Source organism: Panthera pardus, unplaced genomic scaffold, assembly GCF_024362965.1.
Source record: "Panthera pardus isolate Hobbes unplaced genomic scaffold, ASM2436296v1 HiC_scaffold_13, whole genome shotgun sequence".
Taxonomy (NCBI): Eukaryota; Metazoa; Chordata; class Mammalia; order Carnivora; family Felidae; genus Panthera; species Panthera pardus.
In genome coordinates this window covers 147749864-147770040 of record NW_026526688.1, presented here as the reverse complement: position 1 = coordinate 147770040, position 20177 = coordinate 147749864, and the positions used below count along the sequence as shown (strand labels likewise).

At 36.6% G+C, this 20177-nt stretch overlaps 1 protein-coding gene across 2 annotated transcripts in view; it reads left to right on the top strand.

The window, feature by feature from the left end:
- The window catches only part of MOB1B (MOB kinase activator 1B), a 58046-nt gene extending 43261 nt beyond the window's left edge, over positions 1-14785 (top strand). The window contains exons 4-6 of one of the 2 annotated variants that reach the window (XM_019468014.2): positions 2880-3013; positions 5840-6003; positions 8976-14785. In XM_019468014.2, coding sequence (XP_019323559.1) covers positions 2880-3013; positions 5840-6003; positions 8976-9053 — 376 coding nt within the window. In that variant the 3' untranslated portion in view covers positions 9054-14785. The remainder of the gene's footprint in view (positions 1-2879; positions 3014-5839; positions 6004-8975) is intronic. The other variant, XM_019468022.2, reaches the window with a different exon arrangement.
- The last annotated feature ends 5392 nt before the right edge of the window (positions 14786-20177 follow it).

Genomic DNA, 20177 nt, shown 5'->3' with positions numbered 1-20177 from the left:
GAGGGTGCATCTTGACCATTTCTCAATAAAAAATCTGGACAGTGAGTCACTAATGAGCTTACCTGGTAGATCGTATTTAACATGTGTTATCATAGCTCAGTCTTGGGGGAATTAAGTGTGGCCCTTGTGAGTCCACTGGGAAAAGACTCTTGGAAACTTGTGCCTGGTTTCTTCTGGACTTTGCCCTATTTGCTTTTTCTTTTTGTTGATTTTGGTTTGTGTTCTTTCACTGTAATAGATCATAGCTGTGAGTACAACTGTGTGCTGAGTTCTGTAAGTCCTCTTAGCAAATCGTCAAACATGGGGGTGGTCTTGGGGACCCCTGATACAGTCTGTCTGATGTTTCCTTGTGACCACATTTAGGCTTTGCTATCTTGGCAGGACATCATAGAAATGATAAATTTCTTCTCAGTGGATCATATCAGAGGGCACACACAATATCAACTGTCCCATCACTGGTGATATTAACCCTGATTACTTTACCATCTGAGTGTTTGCAAGGTTTCTTTACCTCAAATTTGTCATTTCCCCCTCTGAAATTGATCAATATTTTATTGTGAGGTTTTCTGATATTATACCAATATCCTTGTTCCTGTGAACTAGGGAGAATTACTACCACTTAGAATACTGGTCTGATCACTTTTCCTGCAGAAACCTTATCTAAGTAAGCTGGTTAGGAGGAATGTATCTAATTTTTCAAAAGTAACAGGCACAGGATCTCTGTAAAGATACTGGAAAAACAAAAAATGATCTTCCTGGTCTCCTTTCCATTCATCCATCCTTCTTCCCTCCCCTCCTTCTGCCTTTCTTTCCACCTGCCATCCCTCCCTCCCTTCCCTTTTTTTTTTTTTTTTTTGAGAGTCTTATGCCCATTTTTAGTGCTGAGAAGATGCATTTGTCGTCATGCTTTGCCATCTTTACTAGAAGATGCTTGGGATTGTACCAAGGAGAGGTATTTGTTAGTAGCTTAGTACTGGCCCCTTGTAAAGTGGTATTGAGTGATGGCTCAGAGGATTTTGTCAGTTATTATTATTAGCCAAGAAATGATGAGTATTTTGTAGTTTGCAGTTGATAAGTTTATACCATGATGATGGAAATAAATTTCAAAGAGAATGGTCTGTCAGAGGTGGAATAAAAAAATCAATGTGGGCAAAATAGAATTACAGGATGAAGTCATTCTTAAGTATAGACATGACAAAAGAATAAGAATGGATCGAGGAATCATAGTTATAAACTGTAGAAGTGTAAGCAATATATAGTTTTATTTTTCAAAAAGCTTTAGGATATTGAAAATAAGTGTGTTTAAAAACTTCAGAATATTGAAAATGATTTTTAGGTCAACTGTGTCCATTTTTTATTTTTGCATTTAAAAATGAATGTGGAACACCTGATCACTAATAAAATGAAAAATATGATTGCAAGGAAAGGCAAAAATGTTAAGGTTTCTTAACATGTGGGAGAAAACATGGATGAGTCCTGTCTTTAAGTGAAGAGTAATGATGCTAAAAATTATGTGGTTCATGATCTATGTCTCCTAAGAGGATCAAACAGGAATAGTCTTAAGTGTCCCTCGGGACTTTAGTTTCATATTAGGAAGAATCTCTGGACTATGAAAGTGATTAAGCAGTGGAACAGGATGCCAAAAGTTGGAGAATCTCCTCTTGAAGACCTTCAAAGTAGACTTGATAATCTACCCTGTTGCCCAGGGTTGGCAGTAAGGTATGCTGTTAGAATATTTATTCAAGTGTATTGTGTTTAGGTTTATTGTTCAGGTATAAGTAGCTATAATTAAATAGATTCCTTATTTATCCTATCTCAAGATAATTTTTATTATTTAAAATATTATGTAGTATTTCCCATTATATTTTATTTCACCTCCTTCGTTAGACTCACTGACCTGTCATTTTGTTAGTCTAAATTGGAACAGGGTTAGAAAAACAAAACTGATTCAAAGAAAGAAGCTAAATGGTAGCCAGGTAATCTTTTGGAAACTAAAAAAACGAAATGATAGTTCAGTTTGGAGATTTTTATGCTTTGGAGTTGCAGCTGTGTGTTTATTCCTTATCTTAAAAATCAGGTTGTGGTTGCATGTGGGTATGCGTTTGTGTATAACTCCATTACCAGTCTTGCCATACTGTCTTTACTTACTCATTTATGAGCCTATCTCCTCTACTAGTCTATTTTCCATAACAGTATGGAAAGTGTCTTTCATTTTAGTGTCCCTTGGTCAAGAACAGTATTCCTTGATACAGTATTTCTCACATGGTCGGTGTACATTAAGTGTTGATTATACCAAACGATAGTGTTCTGTTAATACCCAAATCCTATAGGCATCTTTATTTGAGTTGCCATTTTTCTTTTAAGGCAAATTTGGCTTTTCAGCCAAAGGTACTCAAATACTGAATCATTCTCTTCTTCATGCATCTTCCTTGCTGTTCTCTATCCTTAACCCCAGATTTAAAACTACAAGTAAAAATAATTGTACTGCATAAGAAATGTTTTTCAAAGAAAAAAAAAACCATAAAGATTAAAGATGGTTATCACAGAAGTGGAGACGTGGAAAGTTAGCTAGGTTTTCTACCATGGCAATGTATGATTCTAAAATACAAATGCTGTATATAAAGAAAAACTTAGAAAAGTTGAGATTGATGGATCAGCTTAGTTTGGATCATGCTAAATCCAAAATAGTCCAGTCAGTAGCAGTTTAAAAACTCTAAATTTAAATGCCAAATGCAAAAGATCTTTATTTGGAGGAGCAGATTGTTTAAAACATGTCCTGTATACATTCATGATATACATACATTTAACAATATAAAAATATATGCTTTTTGTATAGGTATACTCTGCTATTCTGTGTGCCTGTTATCTTTCCAATACAGATATGAGTATCACTGGGCAGATGGAACAAACATAAAGAAGCCTATTAAGTGCTCTGCACCAAAGTATATTGATTACCTGATGACTTGGGTTCAGGACCAGTTGGATGATGAGACATTATTTCCATCAAAAATTGGTATGATTGTTTTGTATAATTGGGATCCATTATGCTTTATATAATTTTATATGTTTTTGGAACTTTCTGGCTCTCTTCCAGGAACCATACTAGCCTATCATATCTATCACAATATTTCTAATCTTACACATTTAAGTGCCTTATCTTTTCCATACCAAGTTTATCATGAACATTAAGTTAAACCTCCCTGTAATTTTAAACAGAATATCCGTATATCTTGGATAGTAACAAAATTTGGCCTGTGTTATAGAAAAGAGACTGGATACTGAGTAGGCAGCCAATATCATCTGCCATAGTCATATCCATTTCTTGTTTAGGGAAGAGTTTATGTAACTTATATTCAGTTTTACAGTGTATTTTCAGCAAAGAGGGAGTTTGAATTTATGACCACAGTGTGAATCTTACAGACTATGAAATCAAGCTAGGTGAGAAGAAAACCAGAAGATTTTGAGGGGTTGGCCTGTTAGCAACTTGAATGACATTTGCTTTTTTTTTTATTTGCTCTTAAGGGCTGACCTTTCAAGTGGAAATTGTTCATAGCCAGCTAGTTCATATGATTTTACCCTCTCAAACTTCTTACAACTTGTGTTTTCTGAAAAAATTAAGGATTTGTTCTATCAACGGACAGCTTTTTGACTACATTTTATATTTTTATTTATTTATTAAAGTTCATTTATTATTTCTGAGAGGGAGGGAGGGAGGGAGGGAGGAGGCACACAAGTAGGGGAGGGTAAAGAGAGAGGAAGACACAAAATCCAAAGTAGGCTCCAGGCTGTGAGCTGTCAGCACACAGCGGGACTCAAACTCCAGAACTGCAAGATTGTGACCTGAGCGGAAGCTGGACGCTCAACCGACTAAGCCACCCATGAGCCCCTATATTTTATACTTTCAGAGTTTGTGGTGGAGGAGACCACAATGTAAATAGTTGCTGTTATTATGGATTGTTTTAAACACATTTATTGAATGTTTAAACTACCTTGGAGCCTTTGTAATAAAAGGTCTATTTTTCAGGACTCCCTTACATACATCATAATCATTTTTGTTAAGTGCCTTCACCTTATCTTTTATCTCCCATAATATATTCTGTAACTTTTTATTTTGACTCAATTTCAGACTTTTAGAAAATTTGCAGTTGTGCAAAGAACAGGATCCTGTATATCGTTCTTCAGATTTTTTTTTCTTCTTCTAGATTTTTTAGTTGTCAACTTCTTACCATATTTGTGTGTGCACTTTCTCTCTCCCTCCCTCCCACCCTCCCTCTCCTCCCCTCTTTTCCCTGTCTCTTCCCCCTAACTACATATTTTGTTTTTCCTGAACTGTTTGAGAGTAAGTTATGTGTATGATGCCTCTTTATCCAAATGTACTTCAGTGTGCATTTCCTTAGAAAATCACAGTATAACTATCAAAGTCAGGAATTTAACAATGATGCAATACTGTTGTTTAACTTACAGGTCTTTTTCAGATTTTTCACATTTCCCCAATAATACCCTTTATAGCAAAAGAAAATCTTTGACATTTGCTTTCATTCACTTGTCATGTTTCTGTAGCTTTCTTTAATATGGACTATGTGTACTTCAGTCTTTTTGGTCTTTCGTGACATTGATGTTTTCGAAGAGGATAAGCATACTATTTTATAGTGTCCCTTCATTTTGGTTTGTCTTATGTTTCCTTGTGACCTATAATATTTTTAAGTGAGTGTCATGTGATGACACTGAATCCAGGAGTTTTAATATTTGCCTTATGTTTTGCCAAACTGGATCATTTTGCCAGTGTAACAAAGGACATGAAATTTTGTATTTTCCTAGTTTTGTATTTGTTTAGTGCTGTAAAAGTGCTCTAATTCATAAAACAATAAGCCTCATTGAGAGGGACTATAGCTGATTTCAGAATAAATGCACGTGGGTGGCTCAGTTGTTTAAGCATCCAACTTTGGCTCAGGTCATGATCTCGTAGTTTGTGAGTTCGAGCCCCATGTCAGGCTCTGTGCTTACAGCTCAGAGCCTGAAACCTGCTTTGGATTCTGTGTCTCCCTCTCTCTCTGTCCCTACCCGACTTGTTCTCTGTCTCTCTCTGTCTCTGTCTCTGTCTGTCTCAAAAATAAACAAACATTAAAAAGAAATAAATAAATGTAGACCTGGAGTAGTAATGAAATAATTTCCATAGAAAAAATATAAAAAAGTGTTGCAAGCATTTTATTTATTTTTTTAAAAATTTTTTTTAAGTTTATTTATTATTCTTGAGAGATAGAGACAGAGCATGATCAGGGGAGGGACAGAGAGAGGAGGAGACACATAATCTGAAGCAGGCTCTAGGCTCTGAGCTGTCAGCACAGAGCCCGACGTGGGGCTCGAGCTCACAAACCGTGAGATCATGACCTGAGCTGAAGCCGGACACTTAACTGACTGAGCCACACAGGCGCCCCAACAAGCATTTTAAGTAAAACTGAACATGGTTAATACATTGTATTCAGCACATATTTGTATTGAGACTTGATGTTAAGAAATCTGAGGATATAAGTGTGAGTTTTAGCTTCATTACCATCTTAGGCATAAATTTATTTCCTTTTAGTAAAGTGGTAAGCACACAAGAAGCATTAAGGGGTGATGCTGAAGTCTAGTTCTTATTCCATGGAAATTTTAAAGTTTAATTTCATTCGTGATATGTTGAGAACTTCTGAAAAGTACAGTGGGTATTATTAAGTAGTAATTCACAAATATTTCTTTAAAGGGTTGTCTTGTTAATTTATGTTGCCATTTGTTGACAAACTCATATTGCTTTGTTCTTGTCTCTTGTTGTTAATAAGGGGGTTGTTTATCTATTTATTAGGTGTCCCATTCCCGAAGAATTTCATGTCTGTGGCAAAAACTATACTCAAACGCCTCTTTAGGGTTTATGCTCACATTTATCATCAGCATTTCGATCCTGTAATCCAACTTCAGGAGGAAGCACATCTCAATACTTCTTTCAAGCACTTTATTTTTTTTGTCCAGGTAAGTTGGAAACCTTTCGAGTTCTGATTTTCTTTTCTTTCTTCCTTTTTTTTAAATGTTTATTTATTTTAGAGTGAGAGAGTGTGAGTGGGGGAGGGGCAGAGAGCGAGGGAGACACAGAATCCAAAGCAGGCTCCAGGCTCTGAGCTGTCAGCACAGAGCATGACTTGGGGCTTGAACTCACAAACTGTCAGATCATGACCTGAGCTGAAGTTGGACAGATAACCAACTGAGCCACCCAGGCACCCCAGGAAGCTTTTTTTGCTCAGTAAAACGCATTATGTGTAGAATTCAAAGGTGAATACTGCATCCATACTAAAGGTATCCTTTAGGATAAAATTTGCCATATCTCTCTAGTCTTTATGCTCTTCTCTACTTGCCATGATGATAAGGCCTTTTGTTTATAAATTCCACTCATCTCCAGGTTGGTGGCATGCAAGTCTAAAATGGATCTCGGAGGTCTTGCCTTGACATTGCTTCAGTTAACAGGCCATAATGGAGCGGCTGAATTAGGAACCTGGCTAATTGGCAGGCCTCCAGATGAACTTGGCCCCTTTACCATTTTAGCATTCCTCCTAATCCTCTTAACCCTCAATTCTCAATTCCTGTCTACCTTGGATCTTTTTCTTTTTCTTTTTTTTTCCTTTCTTTCTTTTCTTTTTTTTTTTTTTAAGCATATTCTGGCCTGGAAATGGGCTTTGTATATAACACCTTTTTCCTCCTCCTTTTTAAAATCACATGCTGAATAATTTTTAAGTTAGGTACTGTTCATTATGTCCAAAAGAGGAAAAAATTGCCCCAAAGAGTATTGCTATTCCAGAGGTCCATTGGTCTTTTCTCTGACTCTGGTTGACCTCCTCCTTCTCACTTTAGTTCTCAGGGGTGTAGACTAAGAGGAGTCCGATATTCTCATCCTGCTATAATAACTAGACAGCAAATAGGCAGGACTGAAAAAGAGGTGGAAATGGTTAAGCTGATGAGCTTCTTTTTGGTTGAGGTTGAGAGGGTAGATGGTAGGCAGAAGTCCAAGTCTTAAATCTCTGTTAGTTTTGTTTATCTGTGGGCATATACTCACAAATGCCCTCCCCTCACCCCATCTCTACTAAAGAAAAATGTGTCTATTTTCCCTCTCTACATACCCCCACACTAAAAGCACACATTTCATGTCTCAATTTCACCTATATAAACACATTTTAGATTATAACTTGCCAAAACTGTTGCTCAGAGGAATTACTTTACCATGGTATCCTATCTACAGACACCTATAGAAAAAAAGAAAATCTTATCCCAAAGTTTGCTTCTGTGCTTTGGTTTAGACAGAAGAGGATTGCTAATGTTCAGGTTTTAGTGATTTAGGAGAGGATATTCTCCCTCCAGAAGGGTTACTTTTATCCTACTGTATGATCTTATCTGAAAATGCAATGTTATGTCTCAGCTCCTAGCAAATATTGATACCTAGCATTAAGCACATCTGAGCTTATTGAAATGTATTTCAAGACACTGACCTTCTTAAAGGTAGTTCCATTAGTATACAGTCACCCCTTGTTGGTGTAAGAGGGACCTCTGCCCTAGACCTCACTGTTTAGAGAATCCTGTTCTAGTCATTCTCCAGCTGTATTCTCACAGAGTAAGGGACCCACAGGGCAAAGAACATACCTCCCAGATCCCTCTGGTTTGTGCTCTGGTACCTGATCTCAATTTTCTTTCCACATGGTCCCAGTTATATTTCCAAGTTCTGCATGGATCTTTTCCTTGGGTCCATTCTTTCAAGGGATGATCATATCTCTGATACGTGTACCTCTAGATCTTAGGGGTAGCGAGATGGCAGCAGTTTGTGAAGGTGTGTGACCATTGCCTACATAAACCAGCCAGGGTGTCCACACTCCTGCAAGTGAGGCTCCTTAAAGTTCCAGGTAGAGCTGGGGGTTGGAAGATCAGGGAGGTTTGCTGAGGGTCAGGGATAGGCTTTCTTCATGTTACTCCTTTCCAGTGCAGAATCCTGAGCAATCTTGAGAATTCTAAATTCGAATCTGCTTTCCTGGTCACTTTGAAGGTATATTTGTTAAGGTAGGAGGATAGAACATGTTTTATTTAACAATGTTTTAGCTTAATGTAAAATTTAATAGTCATATGCTATATATCCATTTGTGTTCTTAGTCCAGATCCCACAAATCTTAGGGGTAGGCTTGCTCTTAAATGCTTCTAATTCTTTCCCCCAGTACTTACTATAATGGTTGACATGATCATCTCAATAAGTGAATGAAATTGGGAGCTCAGAATGCCCTACCATGGCAGAATATGAGATCAGAAGTATAGACAGCCTATATTTATTTAGCCTTACGGTGTTATAGTTGTGGGGAAATCTGTTCAACATTGAAGCTCACAACGACAGGAGTGGAATTCATAAAGAAGCAAAAATTAAATCCAGGCTTTCTAATTTGTTTGTTATAGGATTTTGTTTATCATTTGTGGACTCCGTGTTGCTTATGTTACTCTCATGCTACATCTCATGATAGCTTGCTGATGTTTAACTCTTTTACTCTTCATGTTCATGTAATGTTGAAATTTGCCTGAGATGCTAGAGTTTTTGGTCCCCACTTGTTTGACGATATCTAAATGGTTATTCCCTTTTAACAGGAAGCAGCACTCTCATTTATTGAGTATTCACTTTATGCCAGGAATTACATGAAGTGGTTAGCACACAGTATCACATTTAGTCCCTACAGTAATTTTACAAGGTAGGGGGATTTACCCTAGTATTACTACAGATGTGTACAATATCAGAAGTGCGTAAGTGATTTGCCTAAGTCAAGACACAGAGTGGGGGAATAGGAATACATTTTTTTGAAAAAATGATAAGACCCTTATTTACTTTGAAAGCTAATGTCCAACAAATGTTAATGGAAATCTGCTTTGGGATGAGATATAAATAATACATTATTACTATTTTTTCCTGCTTTTATTGTGTGTAGGAATTCAACCTTATTGATAGAAGAGAACTTGCACCACTCCAAGAACTGATTGAAAAACTCACCTCAAAGGACAGATAAAAGGACGCAGAGCTGTGCAAATTGTTCCTCAAATGAAGTGTGTGGAGTTTATTTGGATTTGGTTGTGTTTTATTTTTATCTCGGTCGTTTTTGTCATAGGTTTAGGGGGCTTGTTTGGGTTTCTTTTTCTTTATTCTGAGTAAGTGAAACCATATTCAATTGCTAGAGGAAGCCAAGAACCATTCTCTGTAAATTTGATAGGGGTAAGTTTTGTCTTAGTGGCATATGGTGGTTTTTTTTTGTTTGTTTTTTTTACTTGGTTTGCTTACTTGCAGAATTTTTGATAATACTGTGTGCTGAAAGAAAACGCTTGCTGATTGGACTGATGACAGTTGGGGGTTCTGTGTTGTGTAAATTGTGGCCAATTTCTGAAGTCCCCAAAAGACTTATGTTTTTAAGTGCCTTGGTAGGCTCACTTCTGAGGTGCAAAGCACAGACATAGAACTGAACAGGGCTTGAACAATATTAGGATTACTACCCAGGGCACTTACTGATGCATGTTTTAAAATGTCTATGATAAAAGCCATAGTTTACCAAAATTGGTGATCTCCAGCTTTTACTACATTAAAGAAACACAATTTGTAAAGGTGTGCATGTAGAACGTACAAAATTAGTATTTATTAATTATTTTTGATATTGATGGTAATTCTGTTCAACAAATGTTTAAAGTTCTACAAGCAGGTCTTTCTTCCATCTCTTGATATCTGTGATATTGAAACTAAAGGATGTTGAAGTGTAATAACTATTGCATTTTAGCTTCTTTCTACATGTTAACTGCACTCTAGGTGTAAAAATTCAGGTTTTATATAGGTTTGCCATCTTCAGAGGTGATGCTGAACTGTGAGGTTTCTTAGCAATTGCCAAATGAGCCATAAGTCTAGAGAATTCCCTTCTACTTTGAAGAGGAGGGGATGGATAAGAGTGTGTGTTTGGTTGGGAGGGTTTGTTTGTATGGGGAGCTATAGATGGAATTGTATGATGAGTCAAGTTCAGAAAGTCTTGTCTTAAAATCCTTGAGTAGAGTGGCATGAAGTTTTTAACCAATTTCTTGTAAACAAAGTCTTAGAGACTTCCTTTTAGGAATCAACTTCCATGAGAAGTTAAACATAAATTATTAATTTTAGGTGTAGACATTAAACATGGAATTTAAGGACTGTTTGGGGGAAATAGATCACTCTCCAGCATTTCCATTCAGTGAATGGAGCTGGTGTTTGCCTGTCATTTTAAAATGATACAGTACCCTTCTCTGCTTATGATAGACCCAATTTGAAGCATTCTGACTTCTGATTTTTCTACTGTGAAAGGAAATCTTTTTCTTTGCAGTGATATCAAACAATGTAAGTGCTAATTTAGTAGTTATTAACTTTTACATTTTATTTGTCATGGCTTTCTAGTGAATTATTCCCATAAGTAAAAAGTTCAGAAAGTTAATTTTTAAAATAATTTTAACATTTTTCACTTCAATTTTAGTCTTGAGAAGTATCTTTTTCAGACTTCCTTTTGATTTTGTCATTTCTGGTAAGATCTGTTTCCTTCAGTTACAAATATGTATTCTTCCTTTAGTGTGAAATATATACCTTTTTCCTTGTGGAATAGAAATCTTGCTTTGAAATTATATAGACTAAAAATGGTCAGTAAGCGAGAATCTAAAATTAAATAAATCAGTCTGTCTTTGCCATTAACAGGGAGAGCAGTGATATAATTTAATGCCATTACAGTTATGATGACTAGGAACTGCCTTTTTCTCCATTTCATTTCTAACAATCATTCTCCAAGTACCAACAGTAGAAGTAATGGGAGAGCCTGGCAAGTATGTTGGACGTTCATTGGTAATGGTTATTGATAAACTGCAGTGAGAAGTAACTGATGTCCTTAAAACAAATATTTTATTACCTAGGTAGGTAATATCAATCCCTGTAGGTTGATTCAGAAATAAAATTTGGCATCAAGTGACATGGGATCCTATTTATTGATGAAAATGAAGCATAATTATTCCAGTAGTCTTCTATACTGCGTTGGACTTTGTATCATCCTAGTAACAAAGGGGTTGCAAATAGCCAAGTGTAGAAAATACTGAAAAATCGTTCTTGCTCTTTTAAGCCTTACACAGTAGTACACTGTAAAAATGGAAGGATGTTTCTATAAAATAATGTTTAGTACTAGGCCCTACTTTCCTACTGTGTGTAGATAGGAGTTTGTTGTCACTGTGTCAGAATCTCAGGTGCCTGCTTCTGAGTATTCCTTTAAACAGAGGTATTATTAGGAAGTAAGGAGATAATGTACGCATGGATATGGTAACAAAGTAGAGAAGTTCTCCCAGGGAGAGGCCTGGCATTGTACATGGGGTTACATGGCCACAGGTAAGGAAACACCCACCAGAGCATGTGAGAAATAACCAGTTTAACAGAACTTGCTTTGATTTGATTAGTTTCCATGAGCGTTAATAAGATGCCCTTTATAAAATAAGGATCAAATCCTGGTTTTGTAGCACTTTGCTTACGAATGTGTATTGGATTCTTCCCAGATCTCTTAATTTAGTTTATAAATAACCAAGATAATGATTTCCCCCCTGCTCTTTATACAGAGATTTAAAGCAGAAGTTGGTTTTCTCATCCACTAATTAAAGCATAAAATATCAAGTAATAAGTTAACATAGTATTATTATCACAATGCTTTGGTTAAGTGTTGAAATGAAGCAAGTTTTAGGAGTTATTTTAAATGATGGAAAATTAATAATCCAAGAGTGAAAATCTTTCGGTAAGCAGTAGATGGTGCTACTGGCTCTCATTTGCTGACTTGATTGTTCTGTTGCCCATAAAAACCATGGCATTAGACTTCATTAAAAGAGTAAGCATGTGTTAGTTGGCTGGTAGAGGCTTTGGAGGTCAGTTTACTTTACATCGAAAGATTTTACATTGCTGTTTCTATTTGTGTTATTTGTAAATGGTAAAGGGTGAGCATAAAATGTATTGGCTGGGGGAAGACAGGTTTAGTGTATAATATATCTCAGATTAAGTTACTGCCTGGCTTATCAGGAAAGATAAAACACTACAATCTCTTATCTTCAGGAAATACAGATGATGTGGATATTTATATTTTACATGTAATCACCAGACTCCATTTTATGTATTAGCATTTTCCTTGCTTATGGGAAAATAGCAAAATGACATTTCTTTTATACCTTTGTGTACACCCTCTCTGAGAGAGGTTTTGATAACCACTGAAATGGTGAAATGTGAGATACAATTATTAAGTTAGTTGTAGGACTTTCTTTTCAAATAAGTATGTCATACCTTAAACATCCAAATGAGAGTTGATCTTCAGAGTGGTTCCTGTGGGAGCATTATTCTTTCTAGCTATGCTTTGAGGGTGTAATGTTTTTGGAGCATTTTCAGAGATGCCTTGAGAATTGGTTTATGACTATGCAAGAAAATCTATTTCATCATTTTAGTTGCACCAAAGACTTTTTTGGCAGCTTAGTAAGACCTAGCTCATTCACCAAACTTAACTCTACTTTGCTGTTTTCTTAGAACTAAACCATTAGGGAAGTTCAAAAGACTGCCATAGGCTCTGAATTTGCAGAAGAGAATGTTTTGAGCATTGGTAGCACCATTTAATAAAGGAATAGTTTCCTGATGTCTCTACTTTGAAGTACACAGTGTCATTTGGATGTATAGGTTTTATTTAATTTTTACAAATTTAGTTTAATTACCTTATTGTTAAATATAATAATTAAAAAATCAAGGTCTGTCTCTTGTTTTCTACTTTCGTTTCTTTCCCTGATAGCTTCTGAGTTTTATCTCAACTACTATAAGATAATTTTGATTGAAGGGACAGTATGAAAAAATGGATCCAATATTTAATATAGAAGTAGCTTAAGATAACAATAGCCTTTACCTTTGTCCTTTTTTTTAAACATTATTTTCACTCAAATGAAAAGACTGCAGATCATTGTACAAAGAAATTGGAATAAATTTTATATAATAATTATGCTGAATGTTAAACCTGTGTATCACAGATAAAATATTTAAAATTGTATAATCATTTCATATATCATTTATAACTTTAAAATTTTTGAATGTCTTTTTAAAAGATATGGGACCATAAGTATATTTGTAACTTGAAAATGTGACTGCATACCAAGGGGAAAAGTTATTTTGAAACTTTTCTGAAATATTAAAGAATATACCAATTTTTAGACATGCTATTCTAGATCCACTCCTAAAATAATTTAAATAGTAGAGTTTTGTCATAATGTTAAGATTCACCCACAGCAATTACTGTTTTTCAGTTTAATGGTGTATGATATTACTAGAGGTAAAGATATCTTAAGATTTATTGGAAAAATTTAATTTTAAGGTATAGTAACAGTTCTGACTACAAACAATTTAAACTTTTAAGATGTTCCTAACAAGTTAATCATAGAGAATAATTTATTGTAAAGGTATAATACTATGTTCCATGTCTGCCACTTATAGCTGAACAAAACCTAAATTTTGACAAAAGACAGGAAATGCATATTAAAGTATTGAATAATCTCAGTTTTGCAAGTATGATGCCAGTTCCTTTTCTGTGTGTAATGCTATACAATAGAGCATTTTGGGTTACAGTTCTCAAAGATAGATAATGAAAGCACTGGCCTGTTTTTAGCTCTGTTGGCTTGTCATCTCCTTTTCCTTAAATTACTTCCTTACGCTGTTGACTTCCCACCTCTCAGCCTCCATTGCACTAGGAGAACAAAACAGATGGGTTGATTGTGCAGGTCCTTGTTGTTAGTGGTTCTGAAGCACTTTCTGTAATCCACTGACAGAAGTGTTGGCAGGTGCAACTTACATAAGCATTTTTGGTTTGTTCTGGTTGACAGCTTTCTTGAAGTTGTGTCACTGAAGCTGAGATTATTAGTAATTTAAAATTTTTGTTAATATTTAATTTTTCTTCTGTGTATTAAATTTTTATGTGTTGGTGTTTCTTACAGGTTTGTACATATTCTCATTTTCATTTTCTGAGATAATAGATTAGTGCATTTCCATATTAAGAACACATTTCTCCTTAAATTGTTCTGCAGAAATAACTATTTTTGGGGGAAATAGTTTTTTACAGTCACTAAATTGTATGTGTTATTTTTGTACATGCATAACTAAGGTGGTAAGGACCCTAATCCTGTAGGGAATGCTTAACTTTTGTTCTATTTGAATTTTTCCATATGTTATTACTTAAAATTATCAAGGAACAGTGTCATGAAATCTAGGTTGAGAGAGAGTACAATAAACATGACAACTCTTAAAGTTTGAGTAGAGATAATTTCTGATGACAAAAGCATAATCCTGCCAGTGCCATATAATGGAAGCCTATTCACATTGTGTAATTGCAGAGAATGTGCAAGACAACGGATCCTGCTCTCATGGAAACACACAATTCTCTTTATTTTTAAGTAGTTGGATGGGGAAAAATGGTCTGAAATATGAAATGAAACATGAATGCTATATTGAAAAGTGTGCCAAGATTACTCAAATTCTAGTTATTACAGATCAAAGTTTAACTGCTTCATCGTTTTACTTTAAAAGGGATACTGAATGTCAGAAAATCTGTAATATGTTTAATTGAAAGATGTAAATAATGTATACAGCCTTGTATGTGATGGGATGGGAAATATTTAAATTCTAGGTTTTTTCTAAAGGAAGAAACTGAATGTTTATTTAAAAAATTAATAAATAGTTATGTTTGGCCATGAATCCTGCATTATTGATTATTTTTGCTGTAGATGCTCCCACATTGAACACATTCCTAGAAAAATATTGTAAGTTTGGAATATGTTGAACATTAAATTTTTTCTAATGTTTACAACAACCTCAGAGGTTGGTATCTCAGTATCTTGCATGCTAGAAAACTGAAGCTCGGGAATTGTACAAATCACTGATTAGGACCAGGATTAGAATCCAAATAGTCTTGACCCTGAAGCTAATGTTTTTGTTTGTTTTCTTTAAATATTCTACTACAACAAATAATTATTTGTTGACCTCTCTGTCAAGCTTTTATCAAGTATTTTATCTTCGTTATAGACCATTAAAGAATATTAATAAACAGGAGCACCTGGGTAGCTCAGTCAGTTGAGCATCCGACTTTAGCTCAGGTCACGATCTCCCAGTTTTGAGTTCAAGTCCCACATCTGGCTCACTGCTGTCAGCCTGTCAGCACAGAGCCCACTTCAGGTCTTTTGTTCCCCTCCCTCTACCCCTCCCCTGCTTGTGCTATCTCAAAAGTAAATAAATATTTTTTAAAAAAATATTAATAAACAGTATTGGAGGATCTTCATTTTACCCTGATACCTAAGTTCTAAAAGAAAGTATGTATTTTAGAGTATTCTCATATTCTAGAGATATTTATTAGAAGCTTTTGTGTTTGGAACATCAAGTCACCAAAGTATCCCAGTGTCACTAATTGGTATTTGTAGAAAAAGCTAGGAGTACACTTCTCTAAAGAAGACATCCAGATGGCCAACAGGCACATGAAAAGGTGCTCAACATCATCCTCATCAGGGAAATACAAATCAAAACCACACTGAGATATCACCTCATGCCAGAGTGGCTAAAATGAACAAATCAGGAGACTATAGATGTTGGAGAGGATGTGGAGAAACGGGAACCCTCTTGCACTGTTGGTGGGAATGCAAACTGGTGCAGCCACTCTAGAAAAGTGTGGAGATTCCTCAAAAAATTAAAAATAGATCTACCCTATCACCCAAAAATAGCACTGCTAGGAATTTACCCAAGGCATACAGGAGTGCTGATGCATAGGGGCACTTATACCCCAATGTTTATAGCAGCACTCTCAACAATAGCCAAATTATGGAAAGAGCCTAAATGTCTATCAACTGATGAATGGATAAAGAAATTGTGTGGCACAAAAACAGACACATAGACCAATGGAATAGAATAGAAACCCCAGAAATAGACCCACAAACGTATGGCCAACTAATCTTTGACAAAGCAGGAAAGAACATCCAATGGAAAAAAGACAGTCTCTTTAACAAATGGTGCTGGGAGAACTGGACAGCAACATGCAGAAGGTTGAAACTAGACCACTTTCTCACACCATTCACAAAAATAAACTCAAAATGGATAAAGGACCTGAATGTGAGACAGGAAACCATCAAAACCTTAGAGGAGAAAGCAGGAAAAGACCTCTCTGACCTCAGCCGTAGCAATCTCTTACTCGACACATCCCCAAAGGCAAGGGAATTAAAAGCAAAAGTGAATTACTGGGACCTTATGAAGATAAAAAGCTTCTGCACAGCAAAGGAAACAACCAACAAAACTAAAAGGCAACCAACGGAATGGGAAAAGATATTTGCAAATGACATATCGGACAAAGGGCTAGTATCCAAAATCTATAAAGAGCTCACCAAACTCCACACCCGAAAACCAGATAACCCAGTGAAGAAATGGGCAGAAAACATGAATAGACACTTCTCTAAAGAAGACATCCGGATGGCCAACAGGCACATGAAAAGCTGCTCAACGTCGCTCCTCATCAGGGAAATACAAATTAAAACCACACTGAGATATCACCTCACGCCAGTCAGAGTGGCCAAAATGAAGAAATCAGGAGACTATAGATGCTGGAGAGGATGTGGAGAAACGGGAACCCTCTTGCACTGTTGGTGGGAATGCAAATTGGTGCAGCCGCTCTGGAAAGCAGTGTGGAGGTTCCTCAGAAAATTAAAAATAGACCTACCCTATGACCCAGCAATAGCACTGCTAGGAATTTACCCAAGGGATACAGGAGTACTGATGCATAGGGGCACTTGTACCCCAATGTTTATAGCAGCACTCTCAACAATAGGCAAATTATGGAAAGAGCCTAAATGTCCATCAACTGATGAATGGGTAAAGAAATTGTGGTTTATATACACAATGGAATACTACGTGGCAATGAGAAAGAATGAAATATGGCCTTTTGTAGCAACGTGGATGGAACTGGAGAGTGTGATGCTAAGTGAAATAAGCCATACAGAGAAAGACAGATACCATATGTGTTCACTCTTATGTGGATCCTGAGAAACTTAACAGAAACCCATGGGGGAGGGGAAGGAAAAAAAAAAAAAAAAAGAGGTTAGAGTGGGAGAGAGCCAAAGCATAAGAGACTGTTAAAAACTGAGAACAAACTGAGGGTTGATAGGGGGTGGGAGGGAGGGGAGGGTGGGTGATGGGTATTGAGGAGGGCACCTTTTGGGATGAGCACTGGGTGTTGTATGGAAACCAATTTGACAATAAATTTCATATATTAAAAAAAAAATTGTGGTATATATACACAATGGAATACTACTTGGCAATGAGAAAGAATGAAATATGGCCTTTTGTAGCAATGTGGATAGAATTGGAGAGTGTTATGCTAAGAGAAATAAGTTATACAGAGAAAGACACCGTATGTTTTCACTCTTATGTGGATCTTGAGAAACTTAACAGAAGACCATAGGGGAGGGGAAGGGAAAAGGAAAAAAAAAAAGTTAGGGAGGGAGGCAAACCATAAGAGACTCTTAAAAACTAAGAATAAACTGAGGGTTGATGGGGGGGTGGGAGGGAGGGGAAAGTGGGTGATGGGCATTGAGGAGGGCACCTGTTGGGATGAGCACTGGTTGTATGGAAACCAATTTGACAATAAATTTAATATTAAAAAAAAAAAAAAAAAGAAAAAAACAGAAGTAGAAATACCAGTCCATGCTGATGTGGATTGTCAACCTGCATACTTAAATAAAAGCACCTTGTTATTCTTCACATACCGTAGCTATAAAGCATCTACTGTGTATAAAGAAATAAACACATAAGATACCCATATAAAAATTAGCTATATTTTGAGAAGTATGTTCATTTGCTTCTATTGTACTACATTTAAATAGTCAATTCTTCATTATATAATATTATTTGGAATGATGCATTTTGGTATCAAGTTCTAAATATTCCTTTAAGCAACAATGTTTAATAAATGTTTTATATTCCTGGGGTGCCTAGCTGGCTCAGTTGGAAGGGCATGCGACTCTTAATTTCAGGGTTGTGAGTTCAAGCCCTTTACTGGGGGTATAGATTACTTAAATAAAAACAAACAAATGTCTTATACTCCTATTTTAATTTCATTATTAATTTTTTTTTTTTAATGTTTACTTATTCTCGAGAGAGAGAGACAGAGTGTGAGCGGGGGAGGGTCAGAGAGAGAGGGAAACACAGAATCTGAAGCAGGCTCCAGGCTCCGAGCTGTCAGCCCAGAGCCTGATGCAGGGCTCGAACTCACAAACTGTGAGGTCATGACCTGAGCCGAAGTCAGACTCTTAACCAACTGAGCCACCCAGGTGCCCCTTATACTCCTATTTTAAACAGACTAATGAGTACAGTGTCACATTTTTTCTAAAGTTTATTTATTTTGAGAGAGGGAGAGAGCAAGAGCGGGGCAGGGGCAGAGAGAGGGAGAGAATCCCAAGCAGGCTCTGCACTGTCAGTGCAGAGCCCAACGTTGGGCCTGAGCCCACGAACTGGGAGATCATGACCTGAGCTGAAACCAAGAGTCAGAGGTTTAACTGACTGAGACACCCAGGCACCCCACAGTGTCCTATTTTCTTGATGACCTTGATTTACTTTGCAAGCGTGCAGCATAATATAGCTTCCTTTGATAAGGCCTTATGTAGGGCTGACGGTTTCCTGCTATACCCTTCTAGCATGTTATTTTGCTGTTGCACTTCAGATTGGTTGAAAGCACCCTGACCTCCCACTCTTGCTTTTATAATGGCTTCTGCATTCATGTATTTCTAGGCAATAAAGAAGATTGTAAGGAGAAATTCATAACCAAGCTTATTATAAAGTCAATAAATAACCATTTTACAGAAGTTGTTGGGTTCATGTATACAATATATGGGCTATAACCACTACATATCAACATTCAAGGCCTTTTATTTTTTCTGTCTTTGTTCTCATCTTCTGAGTTCTCATTTCTCACTTTAGAGTTTTCATAATAAACCTATGTGTTATCAGTCAAGGTCCTGTCTCTTTCTTTAGTAATACCAGCATTCCCAGAGAAGAAAAAGAATTCTCAATTTGAAGGGGTAGCAAAATTTTGGGCGAGGAAGGATGAAGATGGTAGCATGCTCATGACTGGCTGGGTACTCCCATACCCTTTTTTAAATAATATATATATTTATTTATTTTTGGGAGAGTGAGAGAATGGGTGCTCATGAGTGGGGAAGGGGCAGAGAGAGAGAGAGAGAGGGAGAGAGGATCCAAGTAGCCTCTGCTCTGTCAAGCACAGATCCTGACTCAGGGCTCAATCCCATGAACTGTGAGATCATGGCCTCAGTAGAGATCAAGGGTTGGTCGCTCAACCTACTGAGCCACCCAGGTGCCACCAATACCCTGTCTTATCTGCAATTCCAAAATTCATAAAATCTGAAATGCTTGGAAAACAAAGTATTTTTTTGAATTTAGTGTAAACTTAACCCGATCTAAAGTTAATAGTCTTGGGGTGCCTGGGTGGCTCAGTCGGTTAAGTGGCCGACTTCAGCTCAGGTCATGATCTCGCGGTCTGTGAGTTCGAGCCCCGCGTCAGGCTCTATGCTGATAGCTCAGAGCCTGGAGCCTGTTTCAGATTCTGTGTCTCCCTCTCTCTGACCCTCCCCCGTTCATGCTCTGTCTCTCTCTGTGTCAAAAATAAATAAACATTAAAAAAAATTAAAAAAAAATAAAGTTAATAGTCTTTATCCCATTTAATGTGAAATCTGTTTCAGGGCAAAATAGCTGTGTATTGGATTTAACACCTCTGCAGGAGGGTGAGGGATGGTTACATAATATATGTACCACACTACTGTTTTTTTCCAATATATATACACATATTTATTTTTTATTTTATATACATCCAAGTTAGTTAGCATATAGTGCAACAATGATATCGGGAGTAGACTCCAGTGATTCATCCCCTACATATAACATCCAGTGCTCAGCCCAACAAGTGTCCTCCTTAATGGTCCTTGCCCATTTAGCCCATCCTCCCACCCAGAACCCCTCCAGTACCCTATTTGTTCTTTGTATTTAAGAGTCCCTTATGTTTTGCCCCCCTCCCTTTTTTATTTTTTGTTTGTTTATT